The sequence below is a fragment of the Oryza glaberrima genome, chromosome 4 (assembly GCF_000147395.1).
Source record: "Oryza glaberrima chromosome 4, OglaRS2, whole genome shotgun sequence".
In the NCBI taxonomy this organism is placed as follows: Eukaryota; Viridiplantae; Streptophyta; class Magnoliopsida; order Poales; family Poaceae; genus Oryza; species Oryza glaberrima.
In genome coordinates, this window is record NC_068329.1 from 27357193 (window position 1) to 27376665 (window position 19473).

The following is a 19473-nucleotide window of genomic DNA, read 5'->3' on the forward strand; positions in this document are numbered from 1 at the left end:
TAACTATGTGTGGCACGTCTAACTTGAAGTGCGGCAAAAGGAGGCAACCATCCAAACAGGCCCTTAGTGTGTCTGTACGACTGATGGTCAATGGGCTCGCATATATGCATCTGAGCTCCAAAACTTGGACAGAGCTAGATTCCACCGTATCTATGTTTTAGAAAACATGCATGCATGTTAATTCCTGCCAATTTCGGTACTTGTTTCACCGGCCGATCGATTGCTGGCATGATTTGTTTGATCAATCATGGAAAAACAACAGCTTAACGGTGCTCTCTCTCATATACGTGTTGCAAAAATAAACTGTCTTGGAAAAATTAAAATGGCTAGATCTGTAGTTTGTAGCTAGTATTCGATAACTAAACGATATTTTAATTTAGATAATTTTACCATCTTTAAGAAAGTAATACCACGAAGTATCACATTTTTTATATAAAATTTGATATCTCTATATGCTACTAGATAACTGAGGTATCAAAGTTTCTAGTGTAAAATTATAATGCCCCACCTTTTGCCAAATGTTGAAAACTAAATTAATAAAAGCCTATATGTGAAAATTTCATTCTTTGAGTGAGAGTCTAAATCGTGTCATGGATCCCGATTTAAATATACCCTTGTTCCCTCTCCTAGAATCAACCATCAACACCTCGAAAATCCCCGTTCCAAATCGAGTCCGCAAAAATCAAGTTCGAAATTTGACCTTTTGAACCCTTGCCAAAAACTTCTCCCGGTTTCAAAAATATCAAATTCCCTTCCTTGACTGCTCCTTGAACCCTTGAGTTCAAATATCCAATTTTAATTCAAATCAATCTCCCAATTCCCTCAAATCAGTTCCTGCAAAAAGATCAAGTCGTTTCCTTCTCTATTTGGGCCATCTCCCTTCCTCTCCTCCCGGCCCAGTCCTTCTTCTCTCCATCCCACCTGGCCTGTCCCTCCCTTCCCCCTCCTACCAGCCCATCTTCGCTAGTGGGCCTCGCGCTACGGCCCAGTGGCGAAAGCCACCAGGCTGCTGGCCTGCTGCAGGACACGCACGCGCTCCGCACGTGCTGCGCTTTACCTCGCTGGGCCGCGCCGCTCCTCCGGCCCAGTGGACCAAATACCATTTATTCCTCAATTTTCTTTTCCAGAAATTCCCGCAAATACATTCCCTTTGTATAGCATTGACGCATTGTATATACACTAAATATATGTGTATGCTTACTGACCATTGGTCAAAGTCTGTAAAGTTTGACCTTTTTTCAATATAAAAATACTCCTTATAAAAAGTTCGAAATCAAAATACCCCTTATAAAAGTGAACGGAGGAAATACTAAATTTCACAAAACTACCACATACTTCAACAAAACAACAAATTTAATTAGTCATCGTACTATATCTCTGCCCCACAAAAACTACAATTTTACATTGTTTGTGACCAACGTTTGACTGTCCGTCTTATTTGAAAAAAAAATTATGAATAGTATTCTTATTGTTATTAGATGATAAAACATGAATAGTATTTTATGTGTGACTATTTTTTTAATTTTTTCATAAGTTTTTAAATAAAACGAACAGTCAAACGTTTGATACAGAAACCCATAACTATACTTAAAGTTGGGACGGATGTAGTAATTTGTAGTGGTTCTAGCCTTCTAGGCTTAGCTAGGGCAACAGGACTACCTAGTTTACTTTCTACTAGCAGTAAATTACTAGAGATGTATAGCCATACATATAGATATATGTCAATGTTGAAAGCAACAACTACAGCTAAAGAACGTAACCGATGAATGCAACCCGGATCATCAATCAAAAGTACTTCAACTCTTCAAGACAGTAAAAAGGAAAAGACCAATGGCCTGTGTCACACGACTGGTACCCAACAAAATCAACTCAACAAGACACCACATGAGCAGTAGTTTTAATTTTCTTGTGGCATCCAACGTAGACACGCTGGAAGCAGGAAAAGCACGCAGGGCAAGAAACAAAACCCTAATTAAGAGAGAGAGAGAGAGACCGATCAATGGTGAAGAGATCTAGAGAGAGATGGATGATGAATGAATTAAGAGGTAGCAATGCAAGGCAAGGATAGATAGATGCAAGTTGAGCTGGGGATGGATGGATGCGTGGATGTCGGCACGGGAAGGCGCCAAACAGGGGACGCGCCATACTCGCCATTTGCTTCCAAAATCTCCTTAATTTTTTTCTATCGCTTGATGTGCCCATTCCTTGGAGGAGACTGAGACCGTCGCCCTCCATCTCGTCCTAGCTCGGCTCATCCGTCAGCGTAAACGCGCATACTTAGCAGAAAATATGTCTACACGAGACTACGTAGATATGTTTTCTGCTTAGTAGCCCGACCGCACGGGATTATAGATTATCCCGTGCGGTTGGACCGCCCGCACATAAAAGTGTTGATTTTCGCAGACACCTGGGTGCAGACGGACGGGACCTCCGTATAAAAAAATCCATTTTGACCGCACGGAAAAATCTAATCTGTAGTAGTGTACGGGTTATATATGCCCGTACACGAATCAAAACAAAGCTGAATTGTAGTCCAAACAACTGATCTAGCTAGGATCCAGTTGTGTAGATGTGTGTGCACACCCCTGGTCACACGCCACAGCTAGCTCAGCTCTGATCGATCTCCTTTTTCTGTTCTGTTGTGTTGTGTCTGGAGGAGGAGGAAGAAGAAGAAGATTGGATTGATCTCAGCCTCTAGATTTTGGTAGTGAAAATAAAATATGATTATATTGAATAATTGAAAGGAGTTGAAGCTCACTGGCCACCTATCCTAGCTCTAGCTAGGCCTCTAAATATCTGGGGACAGTGCCAATGGAGTAAGGGCCCATAGGCATGCATATATGCCATGCAATGTATGCTGAGTAATGATGGTTTCATACTTTCATTTGCCTTCATGCATGGCAAGATCAGAGATGATTTAACAGCTAACCCGCTGTCAGTACTCGGTGACACGTTCATTAGCTAGCAAAGTTAAGACTGTTCTGGATTCCAACAATAAGGGATGTACAATATTTGTCAATAGTGGTCTCTTAGCGTTGCTAATTAGGAATACTTATTGACATGAAAGAAAGAGAAAGAGGAGAGACAAAACATCGTTGTTATGCATGACAACGGCTTAACAACGACTCTTAATCACTATAATATGAAAATATGGTTGCACGAGGGTAAAAAAAAGGGAAAGAATATTAACAAATGGAATATTTTTTAAGTTAATGATTAGAGTCTTTGTCGTCTCAACTATTGTAAAGACAGGGTCTCTAAATAATCTTGTATTGTTTAAGAGATCATACTTGTCTCTACCATTGAACGTGCCCTAATATTGAATTATTTTGCATGCGGACCATGCTGTGTCGATCGATTAACTCACCTACCATGCAGTAATTTGGAGGTTGCATGGGCACCATGGAATATCCGAATAAATAGAATGGACATAAATTAAAGGTCCTCTTTCAAAAGAAATTTAGTGATATCAAGAATTTATCGTTAATTTCTACTATATCTTTCAACGTAAAAGTTACGATTCTTTCTTGGGTGTGATATGCACGGAAAGTATTTTCTACACCTAGTACTGCAAGAGCATAGCGGTGTGTGTGTGCGCATCTTCTAATCAAGGATATATTGAATAGGGAACCTTTTTAAGATAACAGAAGAATTTTATCAATCTGAGTCAATTATATTAAAATGATACAACTGCATTAAGAATAGTCTCGACCTGTTGACTGTTTTAAGGTTAAAAAAAAAAGCTTTGCTCTTTTGACTGTTGACTCCCCAATCAGTCGGTTTTGTTTTAACCGCGACATGCAATATGCAGGGGCCCCGCATTTGCTCACAGGCTCACATGCCCGCGCGAGTAATCCAAAGCACGAGTCATCCAAATTAAGTCCAAACCGAGATGACTTGGTTGAATTTCAGCAGCAGCAACCACCGACTCGATGCATGCCAGCCACAATCCTCGCCACCGCGCGCGACGTGACACGCCAAGCTCTACCTAGCTAGCGTGCTCCATGTCCATCACTAGCTAGCTTCAGTGACGGCCTCTCGCCTCCACCAATGGCCTATAAATCCAGGCTCCCAGCTCGTCTTCTTCCCTCGCACACCAGCTAGCTATAGCTAAGCCCCCCAAGAGACATCGAGAGCGAGATCGCCATGGCCGCCGCCGCCGCCAAGAACGGCCGCATTGCCGTCGCCGCGCTCCTCCTGGCGGCGCTGGCCCTGTCCGCGCAGCTCGCGCCGGCCGCGGCGTGCTCCTACTGCCCGACGCCGAAGCCGCCTCCGCCGCCGCCGCCGGCGCCGTCCGGCGTCCCGTGCCCGCCGCCGCCGTACACCCCCACGCCGGCGACGCCGACGCCGTCGACGCCGACGGGGAAGTGCCCGGTGAACACGCTGAAGCTGCTGGCGTGCGTGGACGCGCTGAACGGGCTGGTGCACGCGGTGGTCGGCGCCAAGGCCAGCGACACCTGCTGCCCGCTGCTGTCCGGCGTCGCCGACCTCGACGCCGCGCTCTGCCTCTGCACCGCCATCAAGGCCAAGGCGCTCGGCGTCAGCCTCGTCCTCCCCGTCGCCATCTCCGTGCTCGTCAACGAGTGCGGCAAGCACGTCCCCTCCAGCTTCCAGTGCCCATCATAAATCATCTCAATTATATATGATCACTAATTAATAATTAATCACCTACTGCATCTCATCTCTGTATGCATGCATGGATTAATTAAGCTATCAAATTACATATTACCTGCATAATTAAATAGTGACATGTAGCATATATACATGAGCTCTGACTTGTGTCATGGAGGCATGCATGGAGCCTTGGATTGTGCATTTAATTGATGTATAATAATATTTGTGTAACATATATTTTGCTGTGTCATGCGTACATGTGGAGTTGTGGTATTTGGTTTGTAGTGGTTTGGGAGATTTATTATGAAATAAAGAGTGTGTAATATGTATGCTATGAAATAGTACAAAGTTTGATGTGTATGTATCATATGTATGTGTGGTTGACAAAGCATGTCAACTTTCCTATATAGTATAAAACGTGTTATGTTGTGCTTAAATGAATATGTTTCCGTATTTCTCATGTGTTTGTTTCAGCCATTCTTCAACATGCGTGCATAATTAAAAGCAGCGCTGGTTTCTTTCAAGTTCAAGGCCTCTTATGGAATGAAAGAATTTTATAGAGAAATTTATTAAAAAAACTAAACTAATTCATGTGAATTTCCTGCGAAAACTCCTGCGTTACAGCTTCCAAAGAATTTCCAAAGCAGCTCATTTCTCTGGTCAAAATATTGATCCCTTCTAGTCCAGAAAAACGGATGCTTTGAATTTTGGCGCAAGCAGTTTCCTTTAAGGGAGAGATTACTGTAAATCAGCAATTAACACAGCAAGATGATAGATTACACATGTTGAGAGCTCAGACTTTGTAGTAGTACGTGCAAAGATCTGCATGCGACATATGCTGACATGCATTGGACTATCAGAGATATACTCTCTGCTACTCAATTTTGACAGTTGCCACACGGCAGAGTTCAGAAAGAAAGAATATATACAAGGCAGCCCAACTCATGTCCTGAGATGGACTAACAGCCCTATCATTTTGCTCATGCTTATAACCAAAATTTAAATTTTAAAACTTAGATTTGTAGTTGATTTTGTGGCTTTTTATCGAGATCATGCATGTTCAGATAAGCCAACAATAATTTTTGGTTTTCTAAAAAAATTATAGATTATTATGTTATATATCCCTACAAACATACAAGTTCAAATTAAATCTACTCACAGAAAATAGAAAGAAAGTTAGGAGTAACTAAAATAATAAGAAATAAGAAATTTAAGAATAACTTTGAACAGGGACATTTTGCAGTTTGGTTGGCTATTTCCATGTGTGGATCAAAAAGACACGATCACATATAGGTTATTCAATGTTCTAGAAACTTCTTATAGCTGTTTAAACCACATGCAAGAAACAGGGGCATGCAAGCAAAGATGGCGCTACATAACGTCAGGTTCCACGCGAGGACCACACTTTCTAGCACAAGAAAATCTGCGAGGTGCAGCACGGCGCACAAACGAATACAAAGAATCGAGCGATGTAACAACAATCCAGCAGAATATAACAAAATGTCGTTGCTGACCACAAACGTCACCATTCAAGATTCTACATTATATTTGTTTATACAGCAGGGGTTCAGAGTACAAGATTGGCCGGGTAGTATATCACCATTTGAGCAAAACAGACTGAGCAAATGCAACATAATTTTCGCTGTGTTAAGGCACTCAAAATGGAACATGGGGGATCAATTGTGTTATCTGCAATCTGGCAAGCGTTTTCCGCGGACGTGTTCAAGCGACGGCTTGGAGAGCTCTCTCGAAGTTATCTTCTGCTGATACGGCACGCTTTACTAGCACATGATCGGGGTGTGATAGTTTCAGCTGGCTGCAGATGGAAAAGAAAGGTTAGAAGTGTTGTAAGCATTTTTGGGTTTACTAAAAGTAAAGCATTGTGAAAACACTGGATAGTTTCCAAACACTGAAGCAAAGCATGAAAGATGTTCTACGGTTTAACCCGCACAGATGGTAAATTCCACCGAACCATTCTACTGGTAATTATATGTTAAAAAAAATGAATTGTGAAGTCATCAATCTTCAGTGTTGATATTCTTCTCAACAGTTCACATCATCTTAGTGCCCTTCAAGCGCCCCTTGCGGCTGTGGGTAAGAACGAACATCGTTCTAGCCAGCTAGTGAGAGTTTCCCCATTGATCTTTGATCTGGCTAATCAATTTTCAGGTTTTTTATTTCCTTCAATGCCGCTGGTGCATAGTCAGACTTGCAGGGGCAGCTCAATCAAGTAGAGACAAGACCAGCTGTTGAAGCTTGGCAGTGGAATCCAAGAGATAAGAAGTAGTATAGAGATAATAAAACGGGATTCAAAGTAGTAGTAGTTGAAATAAGATAGAGCAAGCAAGAGTAGTAGTATTGGCAAAGAAGATTGGAATTATTGTATCCACCAATCGAAGCTTCCTCTCCCTCTAACAAAGCAATGGAATGAAATTCTAATCCTCATCCTCATACCTTCAACTATACCTTCCCTCGACCGCGAGCCCTTATACGCTAGTGAAATGCTATTCCTAGACCTATCGCTATCCCCTTATTACTAACTGACTCGTTTAGTAAAGTTTTGGATGTCCCTAACTGATAGGCATTTTATGAAGAATCTATACTTATATATATTATTATATACTATTAAAGACATTAGTGGTGGTGGTGAGCCTGCCACCACCACCACCACCACCACCATCACTGACACATGGGCCCTGATATAGTACAACACATGTCAATGCTCTGCTTGCTCTTTGGACTTGTTAGGCTGTAGGCTGTAGTCTATAGGAGAAGAGGACATTGGGATTTGGGTGATTACTTAATTTGTAGGCTGGAGCTCTTAAATTTTCTAAGCATGTAATTTTTCTTTTTGTTCTTTAAGATGATAGATCTTGTTTCAACCAATGAAAAATAATTAATTTCCACAAGGATTTAATTTTGCTGTTTTCAATATCCGTTGCAAAGCATGGGTATTTGGCTAGTGAAGACAAAAGATACATAGAGGATCCTAACATGATAGTCTGATACCCTACCGCTTCTTTTCATACTGGACCAGTAATATCTAAAACAAAGTAGAGAAGTTCTGTGGAATCTGGGTGGAACAATTGGAATGTTGAACACAGCCAATTGGAATGTCAGTTTCAAGTTGCTGGGCAGACCTTGTCTTGATATATCAGATCAGGAACTAGTGGCTATAACAAATTTGCTTGGATACACAAAATCAGATCATAGCCAAAAAAAAAAACAGCTGTCTTTCGCAAAACTTGAACATATAAATTCAATCGCCGAAATAAGAGAAAATGATTCACTAGTTCAAAGAGGAAAAGTATCTCATGACATTTTGCCAGTGGTCCTACTCGTGACACGTCTTTCACCATCCCAGATCAACCAATGCTATAGTCCATGTTTCTTTAATAGCTGCGGGGACCAGTCATACGATTGCCAAGATTTGACTAGACTTATTGAGTGGCTATTGTTTTAAATATGCTGAATAGTGAGACACAAATACAAATATTTCTCTCGGGTAGCAGCTTTTGCACCATGCCATGAGATATTTGCACCAGTCTGGTAATTTCTGATACATTATTGCATTTTCATTTTAACTTTTTAACTGCTAATCTTGAAGGTCTCTGTAGCATAAAATAATTAGGTGGAGATATAAATTTTAAGAATGTCCCCTTATCTTGCTAGCAATTTAACTTTAAAATATTGTTTGGTAGTAATTGTCCCTCTGGATACATATTTAATAGTTTGTATATGCAAGCCACATGATTTATCAACATGTAATTCTTCTAGTTTGGCATGCATCTTCCAAATAATAAGATAGAATAATATAATGAAATCCTGCTTGACACAGCATGACAGTGTTGACTTCCATGCAAATAGCTAAACAGAGCAAACAGTTGAATTGTACAATTGTGTTACAGTTTGTACCTGAGGTATCTTGATGACGGTTTGCCAAGGTGGAGATTACACACAATAAGATTAGCAAGAGTTTCAGGATCTTTTGCATCCTACAAGAGTAGAAACAGGGTTTGAGTACCTTGTGTCGAACATGCCAACATGGCATCCTTATGTGAGTCAAATAAAAAAAATTAAATGTCATAAGTTTTTTTTTCCAACTTTAATTCAAACTTAGTTGCGAGGTGTGTCATCAAGCTAACCTTGTTCAATGCTTCGAGTAAAAGAGTCTCAGCCTCATCAAAGCTCCCCATGTGCATACAGCAAACTGCCTTGCCATTTAGAACCATTCCTGTCATCGGGTATTTTTCAGCAAAGTCTTGGAATATGAGGTAAGCTTCACGGATCTTAGAGCCACCCTGCACGATAACTTGATTGTTAATAAGCTCGATAGATTAAATGTTGAATAAGCACATTTGTCCAGCAGTTGTCAATGCAATGCTGAATTTTCGGTACTCCACAAAGTTGGACTGTCAAAGTACTTACAACAGCAATGTCCAGCCATGCGTTTGCAAGTTGTGTCAGTGTATGGTCCTCATCAATCTGTTGCATGATCTTTAATTGCTTCTCGGCATAGTCTGAACGGTGCATCTTAATGAAGATCTGGACATTCAATGCATGCCTGTAACCGAAAAGCAACAGATAGTAAACAAGATCATCAACAAACAGTATTCCACAAATGAAGGGGGCACCAAACAGAAGATTCTGACCACCAAGGTTTGCAGTTAACTAAATGATCAGCAACATCAAATCGAAATCAGCAACGATCAGCAATTACCAGTGTTGAACAATAGAAAATATTACCATGCTAAAGATCATGAAGCCAGAAAGCACATTTAAGATGTATCATGCAGTAATGCATTTTCGCCAACTCTCAAAACGTCACATTTCCAACAAGATAAACATAAGTGCATTTGCATGTGCATAGTTAGCACTTAGCAGCATATAAGAAAGAAAAGTGAGTTGAACTACAATGTCCGAGTGATAATAAACGTGCACAAAACTGAGAATTTGAACATACCTTTTCGGAAACAAGATTTTTGACTTATCTTACTGGACACCGATAAACTTGACCATTATTGTAAGGTGATCAAAATTCACAAAGAAAATTTTCTATTGTTCTGCACCTATGTTTTCTAAAAATAAATCTACACCTGGAAGGATGAACCATATAAAGTTCAGAGGACAAATGAAACTCACAGGTCCAGAGTTCCACCAGAGTGTGTGTGCTTGAGAGCTTCAGTGTAGTCTTGCTCATGCATAAATATAATTCCAGCAATCAATCGTAGAACAGGATTGCTTCCAACCGCCGAATCACTCAACCATTCCTTCAGACTGGCAATTGCACTTTCCTTCAAAAGTTGTACAAAAGAATAATACATAGCATTTCAGTGTATGGACAAACCAGAGGGAAGAGAAGACAATATGATGGAAAAACAAAACAAAACAAAAAAACTATTTTTCTAGGCTTAGCTGTACTGGACTACTGGTTAAGTACTCGTAAAGTGCATGACATGAACCAAAATAAGACCATAAAAACTCTGAAATGCACCAGAAAACAATCGTATTATTGGACCATAATGTATGCAGTAGGGTTAAAGTGAAAACATGCATACACAAGTTGAGTTCATGGGGCCTCATAGCAATTTGGGGAAAACATATACCAATGATCCATCTATGTTTGAGGAGGTGGTATCCCTGAATTGCCTGTGATTGCCAAGTTGACCATACATTCCCCAGCAGACTACCAACCAACATTATCACTGATGAATGCCGGTAATCCTAGTCTCCTAGATGCATGGTAGGCAGTATGTATGTTTTCCCCCAATTTATCTGAACTGAACACCCTGAGATCAAGTTTACGTTATACTGGTTCCATTTTGTTTTCTTCTTTTGGGTTTTAACAGTGAGGAGGAAGTAGCTCTAATGGCATATCTTTGTGCATGCAAGTGTGTCTATGCATTTTTTTTTTACTTTAAACTTTAAAGGAACTGTGGTTTCAACCTATGGTAACTGAAGTTTGAAACGAAAGGTCCTAATATGCATTGCGCAATTGAGCTGAAGAACTTAACAGCTTCAGCCTCTGAACACCATCACAGTCTATTCATCCAATTGAAATGAACCATCACAGTATATTCATCCAATCGAAATGAAAAATAGGAAATCAATGGTCAAGTATCAACGAACTAATCAAACCCTGAGCCTCTGGCAATGCACTCATCAGTCCTAAACCTCTGGCAATGCGTACGATGCACTAGATCTAACTCCAGATCACATAACTCAATTTAGATCTAGCCCTTCGATCACAACAAAGCACGCCTCGACAACTCAGATCCAGACTCAGACATCACGTTACAGAGGCGATGGGATCAGATCCAGCGTGCTAACCTTGTCTCCGGAGAGGTACAGCGCGAGCAGCTTCACGGCCTGCAGCGACGTCGCCGCGGACGAGTCGATCTCACTGATCACCAACTGCACACAGCACGGGAACACCGCACCGATCAGAAGCCACCCAACCCACCCGACGAAGAAGAGCTACAGAGGGGGAGCTGCCGCTAGGAGCGCACCTGGTAGGAGCCGAGCGCGACGTAGGAGCGGAAGACGATGGCGTCGCGCTCGGCGGCGGCGTCGGCGTCGAGGCCCGGGACGTCGCTGTTGTTGATGGCGGCCTGGTAGGCGCCGAGGTAGAAGAGGTTGCGCAGGTTGAAGAGGAGGTCCGGGGACGCCATGGGGTGGCTGCTCCGGTGCTCTGCCGCCGGCGACGACGAGGAGGAGGCGGCTCGTCGGCGACGAGGAGTAGGAGATCTCGCGAGCGGTGGCGCTGCTGCTGCTCCTCTCTCCTTGGCCCGTTTGGTCTCTGTGTGGGTTGGTAAAGACTGAGGCGTATTTATAACTGGGCTCGATTGGGCCAAAAACTTCTGGCCAGTTGCTAGGTGGGCCCGTCGGAAATCTGCAGAGAGGTGGGCCCATTGTTTGGGCCTTAGTTCTATAGTGGGCCAAAATATATCCGGCGCTAGCAAATTCTAGTACAGTACATTTTTGCTATATATATTTTTGTCGATATTTTTTTCTAATATAATGGTAGTGTACATTATAACTTGCATTGTAACTATAATATAACTTTCATATAATTTTAATCGTTATATTTATTTCAACATTCATGCAAGTTAGAAAGAAAAAAAATCCGAGCGCATATTTGTGGCGATTCGGTCCCACAATCTCCGTTTCATAAAAATAGCATGTAACTAACAAATTTTTGAAAGTTACAAGTTACAATATAATTACGTCATGTATGTATAGGCAGTCTCAGTACAATTTGGTCGTGCGGTCGTGGTACAAATCCAACTCCGACTTGGTAACAAATTCTCTTCTAGATTCTAATCGATAAATTTCAACGAAAATTTGACGAGCCTTTTGGCCAACTCGAGAGTGACGTCAGCGCGCACGGCGTGCTCGGCCCATCGTCTTATAGGCTCTTAGCTCAAGAAAATGGCGGAGTCATAAACAGCGCTGTAAAACGAGCAGCGCGCGCACGCCGATCAGCAAGCCGCCACTGCCTACTTAAAGCCGTAGCCTGTAGCTCAGCTCCACCGCGCATAAACCTAGCCAGCTAGCAACCGACAAGCCAAGGCGACGGCAATGGCGCCGACGACGACGGCCACGGCGGCGGCGGAGCAGGCGCCGCCGCCGCCGCCGCAGCATACGAGGAAGGCGGTGGGGCTCGCCGCGCACGACGACTCCGGCCACCTCACACCCATCCGCATCTCGCGCAGGTATGAACAGCCAACCGTATACCGCTCCATGCTAAGAGGATCTTTGTCGTGCTCGATGATTCTCCCGCGCCATGGCGCCATTGATGGGAGATTGGGAGACATATGGAGCTTTTTTTTTTTTCTCTCCAGAGTTTAAGATGATCTATCGTGTTTGAATTTGACTGCTACTCTGGTAGCAACAATAGTTTCCAGGACGCGCACATCGAATTAGTGAAAATCGCCGTTTGGTTCATGGAGTTATTAGAATCTGAGGCTCTCATCAGCCAGCGTCACTTGAGCTTTCGATTTTTGTTTTCCCCTTCCATTTCCAGCTTTCTCATCGGATTTGTAGGCTGTAGTTTTGCATTTGATTTTCCTGCGAGCAACGGTGCTCGGCATTTGCACATCGAATTTTGGTCATCCATATGCAATGGAAGCAAAATTCACCACTTTTTGAAACTGTTCTTTTTTAAAAATCTCTTAGAGAAGTGTATTTATTACCTGGCCTCTACGTTCAACCGGATATATACAGTCCATTTAAATTGGTTCTGAAACTCTTCCTGATCAAATGGAGTATCTCAACCAAACCCTTTCGTTCCAAATCAACAAACAACAGCAAAATCTTTCATCAGACGTCTACAGTACAAAAACCCTGACCATCCAGCACCAGCCAGCGCTGGCTCACTGACCCTGCAGCAACCAGCTTTAAAAATCATGCGCATTTGCAGCACGTATTCTGTACCAGGAATACGGGATCCGTCAGATCTCAACTGCAAGGCGCCCTTTCTTCAATTGTTTTTGGTGGTGAGTTAATACTGTTCAACAGTGACCATACTGGGCATGCCTCAGCTGCAAGAATTTATGGTGCTCGATCGCTACTACCAGCTTGCAGTTGCTGTTACCCGTCATCCATATTCTCTTCGGGCCTGTTAGACACAGCTCCAGCTTCAGCTCCACCCCTCCTGGAACTGAAGCTCAGCCAAACAGTTTCAGCTCCACAAAAAAGGGAGCTGGAGCTGAGTGGAGCTCTCTCACAAAATGAACTAGAGTTGTGAAGCTTAGTTTATGCAACTCCACAAGTCCACTCCAGACCCAACTCCTGAAGCTAAATCTAGAAGTTAGAGTTGTACCAAACAGGCTGGCTGCTGCTGTCAAAGTAACAAGAGGAGTGATTTACCTTCACAGTCTGCTTGTATGGTACATAATTCAGTTATCCTTCTGGAATCTGAACTCCTTCTGGCTTAGTCATAGCAGTAAAAATGTTCATTCAAGAAACAGGCTTTCAAGCAGTAGGCCCCGGCTTGCTGCACATGGCTTGTTTTTGTTACCAGTTCTTTTGTCGAGCCTCTGTAAATTTTCACAAGTTTACAGCCATCTGTGTGATGGTAAATTGAGGACCTTGCTGTATTCCAATTCACTTGCTAGTGTGTGTTAGCATGCATCTTCTTTCAGCTTCAGCAGTTCAAGGCTGTTGATTTGATGGTACTGAATTAGTTCCCTGAAAAACTTCAGATAAAGTAAAAGGGAAAGCAAAATAAAAGAAAATTTTCAGTTCTACCAGTTCATGGCTTAGTTAAAATCTTGGGAGGTGAAGCATGGTGTTTAGGCTATCTCTTCTTGTGTACTTAGAGTCTGAACTCTCAATGCTGAAGTAATAACCACTGCAGTTCTGCTAAAAGGTTATTGGCTCAGTAGAGAAATAGTTTATGTCTCTGACTTGTGTTCTATATATTGCCATTTTTCAGGAAAACTGGAGATGACGACGTCGCTATAAAGGTGCTGTACTGTGGGATATGTCACTCTGACCTGCACACCATCAAGAATGAGTGGAGAAACGCTGTCTACCCAGTTGTTGCAGGGTACATCCTTCTTCTTATTGCATCACCAATTTATCAATCAATCGTTTTTCTTTTCTTCTTGGCTCTGTGCGCATCCAGATGGAAAGGCTGGATGCAATTTCATTGCTTAGTGAAATATCCATTATCAGTTCATACTTTCTTCCGGCAAAGCTGAATTATCATACTGTAAACTGCAAATCTTGTCAGTTTTTTTTCACGATAATGAAATTCATTTCGTTTTTACTTCAAAAAAGCTACAACCAACTACTACCTTCGTTTTAGGTTATAAGATGTTTTAACTTTGGTCAAAGTCAAACTGCTTCAAGTTTAACTAAATTTGTAGAGAAATAATAATAACATTTTTAACCCAAGACAAATTTGTTATGAAAATATATTCAGTTATTAATTTAATGAAACTAATTTGGTATTATAAATATTACTATATTTATCTATAAACTTAGTCAAACTTTAAATAGTTTGGCTTGATGAAAGTCAAAACATCTTATAACCTAAAATGGAGGGAGTATTACTCTAAAGTGCTTTCAACTTACTTGGAAATTAACCCAAAAAAGAAATGCAAACTTTGGTTGCATGGTTTGGTTGATGCAGGCACGAGATCACCGGGGTGGTGACCGAGGTGGGGAAGAACGTGGCGAGGTTCAAGGCCGGCGACGAGGTCGGCGTCGGGTGCATGGTGAACACCTGCGGCGGCTGCGAGAGCTGCCGCGACGGCTGCGAGAACTACTGCTCCGGCGGGGTCGTCTTCACCTACAACTCCGTCGACCGGGACGGCACGCGCACCTACGGCGGCTACTCCGACGCGGTGGTCGTCAGCCAGCGCTTCGTCGTGCGCTTCCCCGCCGGCGGCGCGCTGCCGCTGGACCGCGGCGCGCCGCTGCTGTGCGCCGGGGTGACGGTGTACGCGCCGATGAGGCAGCACGGGCTGTGCGAGGCCGCGAAGCACGTCGGCGTGGTGGGGCTCGGCGGGCTCGGCCACGTCGCCGTCAAGTTCGCCAGGGCGTTCGGGATGAGGGTGACGGTGATCAGCACGTCGCCGGCGAAGAGGCAGGAGGCCCTGGAGAGGCTCGGCGCCGACGGCTTCATCGTCAGCACCAACGCCAGTGAGATGAAGGTAATTAAGACTGCGTTCGTTTGGGTGATAGGGAGTGAGAATGCACATTGTTTTCCGCGCGCACGCTTCCCAAACTACTAAACAATGTGTTTTTTGCAAAAATTTTATATATGAAAGCTGCTTTAAAAAATCATATTAATCCATTTTTGAAATTTAAAATAGTTAATACTCAATTAATCATGAGTTAATGGCTCACCTCGTTTTGCATATCTTCCCAATCTCTTCAATCCCCTTCTCCTCAAACACACCCTAAAGCTACTCCCTCCGTGAGGTTTTGACTTTGTTCTACTTCAAATTTAACCAATTTTGTAGAAAAAAAAAATAGAAGCATTTTCAACCTAAGTCAAAACGTCTCATAACCTGAAACGGAGGGAGTAGTTTGATAAAGTCAAAAGATTATTAAATGAACTTTAAGAACAGATTACACAATAATTACAATCTACAACTCCTGTAGGTTTGATAGGCCCACTTTGCGCTGAATTATGAAGAGATCAATGAACTATTTACTGCTACAGTAATCGTGTATTCATATGGAAGGACGACCCTACTGATGCAGATACAGTATCAATTTATGGATGTGCAGCAGTGCAACTTTGCAAGGCTATGCAAGCCCATGCATCTCATTGCCAACAGAGCATCTGAAGATTGTTTGGTCAAGTATCTGAATTTGCATTTTGGACTTGTGTTTTTGCAGGCTGCGATGGGCACCATGCATGGCATCATCAACACGGCCTCTGCAAGCACATCCATGCACTCTTACCTGGCACTCTTGAAGCCCAAGGGCAAGATGATCTTGGTTGGCCTGCCTGAGAAGCCTCTCCAGATCCCAACCTTCGCTTTGGTTGGCGGTACGTTACAAGTTTTTTCTGACGCTGCATACACAGGCAAACATGTTCAGACAGAGCTCCACACCGTCAGATTACTTCCCATTTCATGGCAAAATTTGACTGTTTGTTTGTGCCAATATGTGCAAAATTAACAGGGCGTCACATTCCTTCTCAAGTTCATGGCAAATTTTGACAGTTTGTTTGTGCCAATATGTGCAAATCAACAGGGGGAAAGGTTCTGGCTGGGAGCTGCATGGGGAGCATCAGCGAAACGCAGGAGATGATCGACTTCGCCGCCGAGCGCGGGGTGGCCGCCGACATCGAGCTGATCGGCGCCGACGAGGTGAACACGGCCATGGAGCGCCTCGCCAAGGGCGACGTCAGGTACCGCTTCGTCGTCGACATCGGCAACACCCTCAAGTCGGATTGACTAGGGAGCTCACTGTCACTGGTCTCAGCTCTGTAGCATACCGGACCTGCAATCCTGCAAAGTAGTGCAATCTTCTTGCTACAAGACATACATATCACCTCTATTTGGTGTCAATAAATGTAGCAAAAGTGGTACATTGTTGTACTAATCTGTGTTTAATATAGCGTTGCAACACACATGTATATTGTGTAATGGAATGGGTCACTGACTCCTATCCAAGAATGAGCCATTTGCATTTTGCAATAAAGCATTACTGTACTTGTACACAGGGACAAGGGTAACGTTCTCACTCTGATGGTTGGACAAAAAAGTTATACTAGTATACAATATGCCAATATGGATTCTGCTTGAATGAAGCTAAAACGACGTACTACAGAGATAGATATCATCACCTTGACATACTAAGGGACCTGGGGATAGAGAGCGATCGGACCTCCGGCGCCGAGCTTGGGAACATCACGTTGAGCCTGTGCATCAGGACGTCAGCCTTGGACGGTATCTCGTTGAGCAGGAACTGCTGCACGATCGGCTTCTTGAACCACTCGAGCACCGAGTCACCTGGTGCCCGCAGCACCACCTTGCTCACCTCAAAGGGGGACTCCAGCGACGCCAGCACCTGCGCCACCACCATCTTGAGCGTTGGTCCAGTCACTAGCTTGATGCGGCGCGGCACCACCCCGTAGTAGAGCATACGCTTCCTGAACCGGTGCAGCGTGTGCACGGTTGCCACTAGCGCTGCGCCAACAGAGAGGTTTCTGACGTCCAGTGACCAGGCGATGTGCTGGTCAAAGACGATCGCCTTGGCAAACAGCTTATTCTCGTAGGCGACCTTCCAGATACAGCGGGCACGGTTCATCTGCCCCATGAGAACTAGATAGTTGAGAAGCACATTCACGAAGTACCTTGCCGCACTCTCCTCATTGTCGTAGTCGATGCCGTGGAAGAACTCCCGGACGAAAGAGAGCACTGGCTTCTTGCGCTGCTCAGGCCCGGTGAACAGCCCGCACATGAAGTCGTGTGCCTTGTGCTTGCTTACACTCAGGATGTCCATGATTGCCCGCTCGCGTCCCTCATCCTGGCACCGCACCAAATGTGCGAGGATTGAAGTGTAGAGTATCAAGTCCACCTTTGCTGCCCCCGCGACATATGTCTTGAGCAATGGCCGTGCTGAGTCATACAGCCCCGTCTTCATACATGACTCGAATAGCTGCCTTATGATGAAATTGTTGGTCCTTATGCCAGCAGAGCCCATGAACCGAAGCCACCGGAGTGCAAGCTCCGTCGACCCTTCCTTGATGTAAATCATCAGGAGGTCGCTGGCGGTCACCTCTATCGGGAACCCTGATGCCTTCATCTCCAGCAATACCTTTGCAGCCAAATCCAGCATCCTCTTATTTGCCAACATCATCAGCAATGCTGTAAATGTGCTAAGCCCCGGCCTTTGTCCAGCGTTTGCCATCGAGTGGTACAACCGCATAGCAGCATCCACCTGCCCTGCAGAAGCATGCATTTCAACCAGACATGCGTATGTGGCCGGCGTAGGGAAGAAACCGGACTTCTCCATATCACCAAACAACTGTGTGGCGACATCCAGCCTCCCGGACCGTGCATTCGCCTCGACAACCATGGTGTACAGACCAAAGCTTGGACGGAGCCCTCCCCTCCTCATCTCCTCCCAGAGCTCCATCCCTGCATCCAACTTCCCAGCCCTCACCAGCCCCTCCACCATGGCTGTTCTCACCGCCGGGCTTGTACGGTGCCCCACCGCCACCATCTCCCTGTACATCCCCATAGCAGCATCGAGCCTCCCTGCTTTTGCCAGCACGTCCACCAGCACGCCGTACATCCCAGCCGACGCCCGCCCAATCCCCTCCCTCTTCCTCATTTCATCAAACATCTTGCGTGCGGCATCTATCCTCCCGGCGCGCGCAAGGGCCGGCACCACGAGCTCGTAGGTTCCCTCGTCGAGCGCGCACCCCGACGATGACATTTCGTCGAGCACCTCAAAGGCCTTGAAGGCGAGGCCCCTGGTGAGCAGCAGCGAGAGGAGGGCATTGTAGGCGTGCGTCTCCAGGACCCTGAAACCCGCGTCGCGGAGGCGCTTGAAGCAGAAGAAGGCGGGCTCGAGGAGGCCATGGGTGGCGAGCGCGGAGAGAACGGCGTTGAGGGTCTTGGGGAAGGCGGCGGGGTCGGGGAGGGCGAGGGTATCGTCGAAGAGGGAGAGGAGTTCGGAGGAGTGGGTGGCCGGGGCGAGGCGGGCGGCGAGGAGGGAGGAGAGGTCGTCGGAGGGGACGAACCATGGCTGGACGCGCGCCCAGGCGACGAGGGCGAGGAGCGGGGTGGGGTCGGAGGCGGGGAGGGAGGACGCGGCGAGGAGGAGGAGAGCCGGATCGGGCTGGGATGGCAGCGCGGAGAGCGCGGCGGAGAGGGATGGCCCCGAGCGGAAGCGGAGCGCGAGCGCCGCCAGCCGCGCCGCCGCCGCGGGGCGCGGGAGCGGGTGGGCCGAGGAGCCGGACAGGATGGTCGCGTCGGCGCCCGGCACCGCGGCGCGCGCCCCCGGCGCCGACGAGAGGACCTCCCCCGACTCGTCCAGGTAGTCCACCGTGTCGGTCCACTCCGCCGACGGCGGAGGCGGCGGCGGCGAAGGCCCCGTCGAGACGCGCCGCCCCCGCGCGGCGAGCGAGAGGGGCAGCGCCGCCGTCGTGAGGCGGCGGCGCGCGAGGCCGACGCGGAGTAGCATCGCGATGACGCCGCCGCGGCCGCGTGGCTCTCTGCAAGTGAAGGGGGACTTCACTAGGGTGCCCTTTTTGGGCTTTGGTTCATCCATTTTGTTGGGCCGTACTCGGCCCATCCAGTTACATGTTTTTGGGCCGTGGCCCATTACAAGGCCCATCGCACACCGTTGCCGAGTCGTCTTCTTCCTCTTCCCCTCTTCTTC

The 19473-nt window shown here is 45.5% G+C and overlaps 4 protein-coding genes across 5 annotated transcripts; 2 read left to right on the forward strand and 2 right to left on the reverse strand.

Moving 5' to 3' along the window:
- The first annotated feature begins 4015 nt into the window (after positions 1–4015).
- Positions 4016–5067, forward strand: LOC127771039 (pEARLI1-like lipid transfer protein 1). Its single transcript, XM_052296843.1, has one exon. It carries the CDS (start codon positions 4147–4149, stop codon positions 4624–4626), a length of 480 nt encoding a protein of 159 aa, XP_052152803.1. The 5' UTR covers positions 4016–4146; the 3' UTR covers positions 4627–5067.
- Positions 5068–6065: 998 nt separating this feature from the next.
- On the reverse strand, positions 6066–11410 carry LOC127771205 (coatomer subunit epsilon-1). Its single transcript, XM_052297050.1, has 7 exons — positions 11124–11410; positions 10945–11028; positions 9757–9908; positions 9043–9178; positions 8760–8915; positions 8530–8609; positions 6066–6430 (listed from the first exon to the last, which is right to left on the reverse strand). Exons 1-7 carry the CDS (start codon positions 11283–11285, stop codon positions 6337–6339), a joined length of 864 nt encoding a protein of 287 aa, XP_052153010.1. The 5' UTR covers positions 11286–11410; the 3' UTR covers positions 6066–6336.
- A 637-nt stretch (positions 11411–12047) lies between these two features.
- On the forward strand, positions 12048–16604 carry LOC127769286 (cinnamyl alcohol dehydrogenase 7). Its single transcript, XM_052294821.1, has 5 exons — positions 12048–12329; positions 14054–14167; positions 14756–15278; positions 15973–16126; positions 16333–16604. Exons 1-5 carry the CDS (start codon positions 12196–12198, stop codon positions 16533–16535), a joined length of 1128 nt encoding a protein of 375 aa, XP_052150781.1. The 5' UTR covers positions 12048–12195; the 3' UTR covers positions 16536–16604.
- LOC127769285 (pentatricopeptide repeat-containing protein At1g79490, mitochondrial) lies at positions 16065–19294 on the reverse strand. 2 transcript variants are annotated; one of them, XM_052294818.1, is made up of 2 exons: positions 16928–19294; positions 16065–16150 (listed from the first exon to the last, which is right to left on the reverse strand). In XM_052294818.1, the coding sequence occupies exons 1-2, from the start codon at positions 19273–19275 to the stop codon at positions 16132–16134; spliced, it is 2367 nt and encodes a 788-aa protein (XP_052150778.1). In that variant the 5' UTR covers positions 19276–19294; the 3' UTR covers positions 16065–16131. The 2 variants fall into 2 exon arrangements, with proteins under 2 accessions (XP_052150778.1, XP_052150779.1); XM_052294819.1 differs by lacking the exon at positions 16065–16150 and having other exon boundaries at positions 16748–19294.
- Positions 19295–19473: the final 179 nt, after the last annotated feature.

Bases quoted from the DNA above. Each gene is read 5' to 3' on its own strand.
- LOC127769285 (XM_052294818.1), bottom strand. From the start codon at position 19,275: ATGCTACTCCGCGTCGGCCTCGCGCGCCGCCGCCTCACGACGGCGGCG.
- LOC127771039 (XM_052296843.1), top strand. From the start codon at position 4,147: ATGGCCGCCGCCGCCGCCAAGAACGGCCGCATTGCCGTCGCCGCGCTC.
- LOC127771205 (XM_052297050.1), bottom strand. From the start codon at position 11,285: ATGGCGTCCCCGGACCTCCTCTTCAACCTGCGCAACCTCTTCTACCTC. The intron at 8,916-9,042 runs GTAAGTACTTTG...GTTATCGTGCAG, and splicing joins CATGGCTGGACATTGCTGTT to GGTGGCTCTAAGATCCGTGA. The intron at 8,610-8,759 runs GTTAGCTTGATG...CTACTCTTGTAG, and splicing joins TACTCGAAGCATTGAACAAG to GATGCAAAAGATCCTGAAAC.
- LOC127769286 (XM_052294821.1), top strand. From the start codon at position 12,196: ATGGCGCCGACGACGACGGCCACGGCGGCGGCGGAGCAGGCGCCGCCG. The intron at 12,330-14,053 runs GTATGAACAGCC...GCCATTTTTCAG, and splicing joins CCCATCCGCATCTCGCGCAG to GAAAACTGGAGATGACGACG. The intron at 16,127-16,332 runs GTACGTTACAAG...GCAAATCAACAG, and splicing joins AACCTTCGCTTTGGTTGGCG to GGGGAAAGGTTCTGGCTGGG.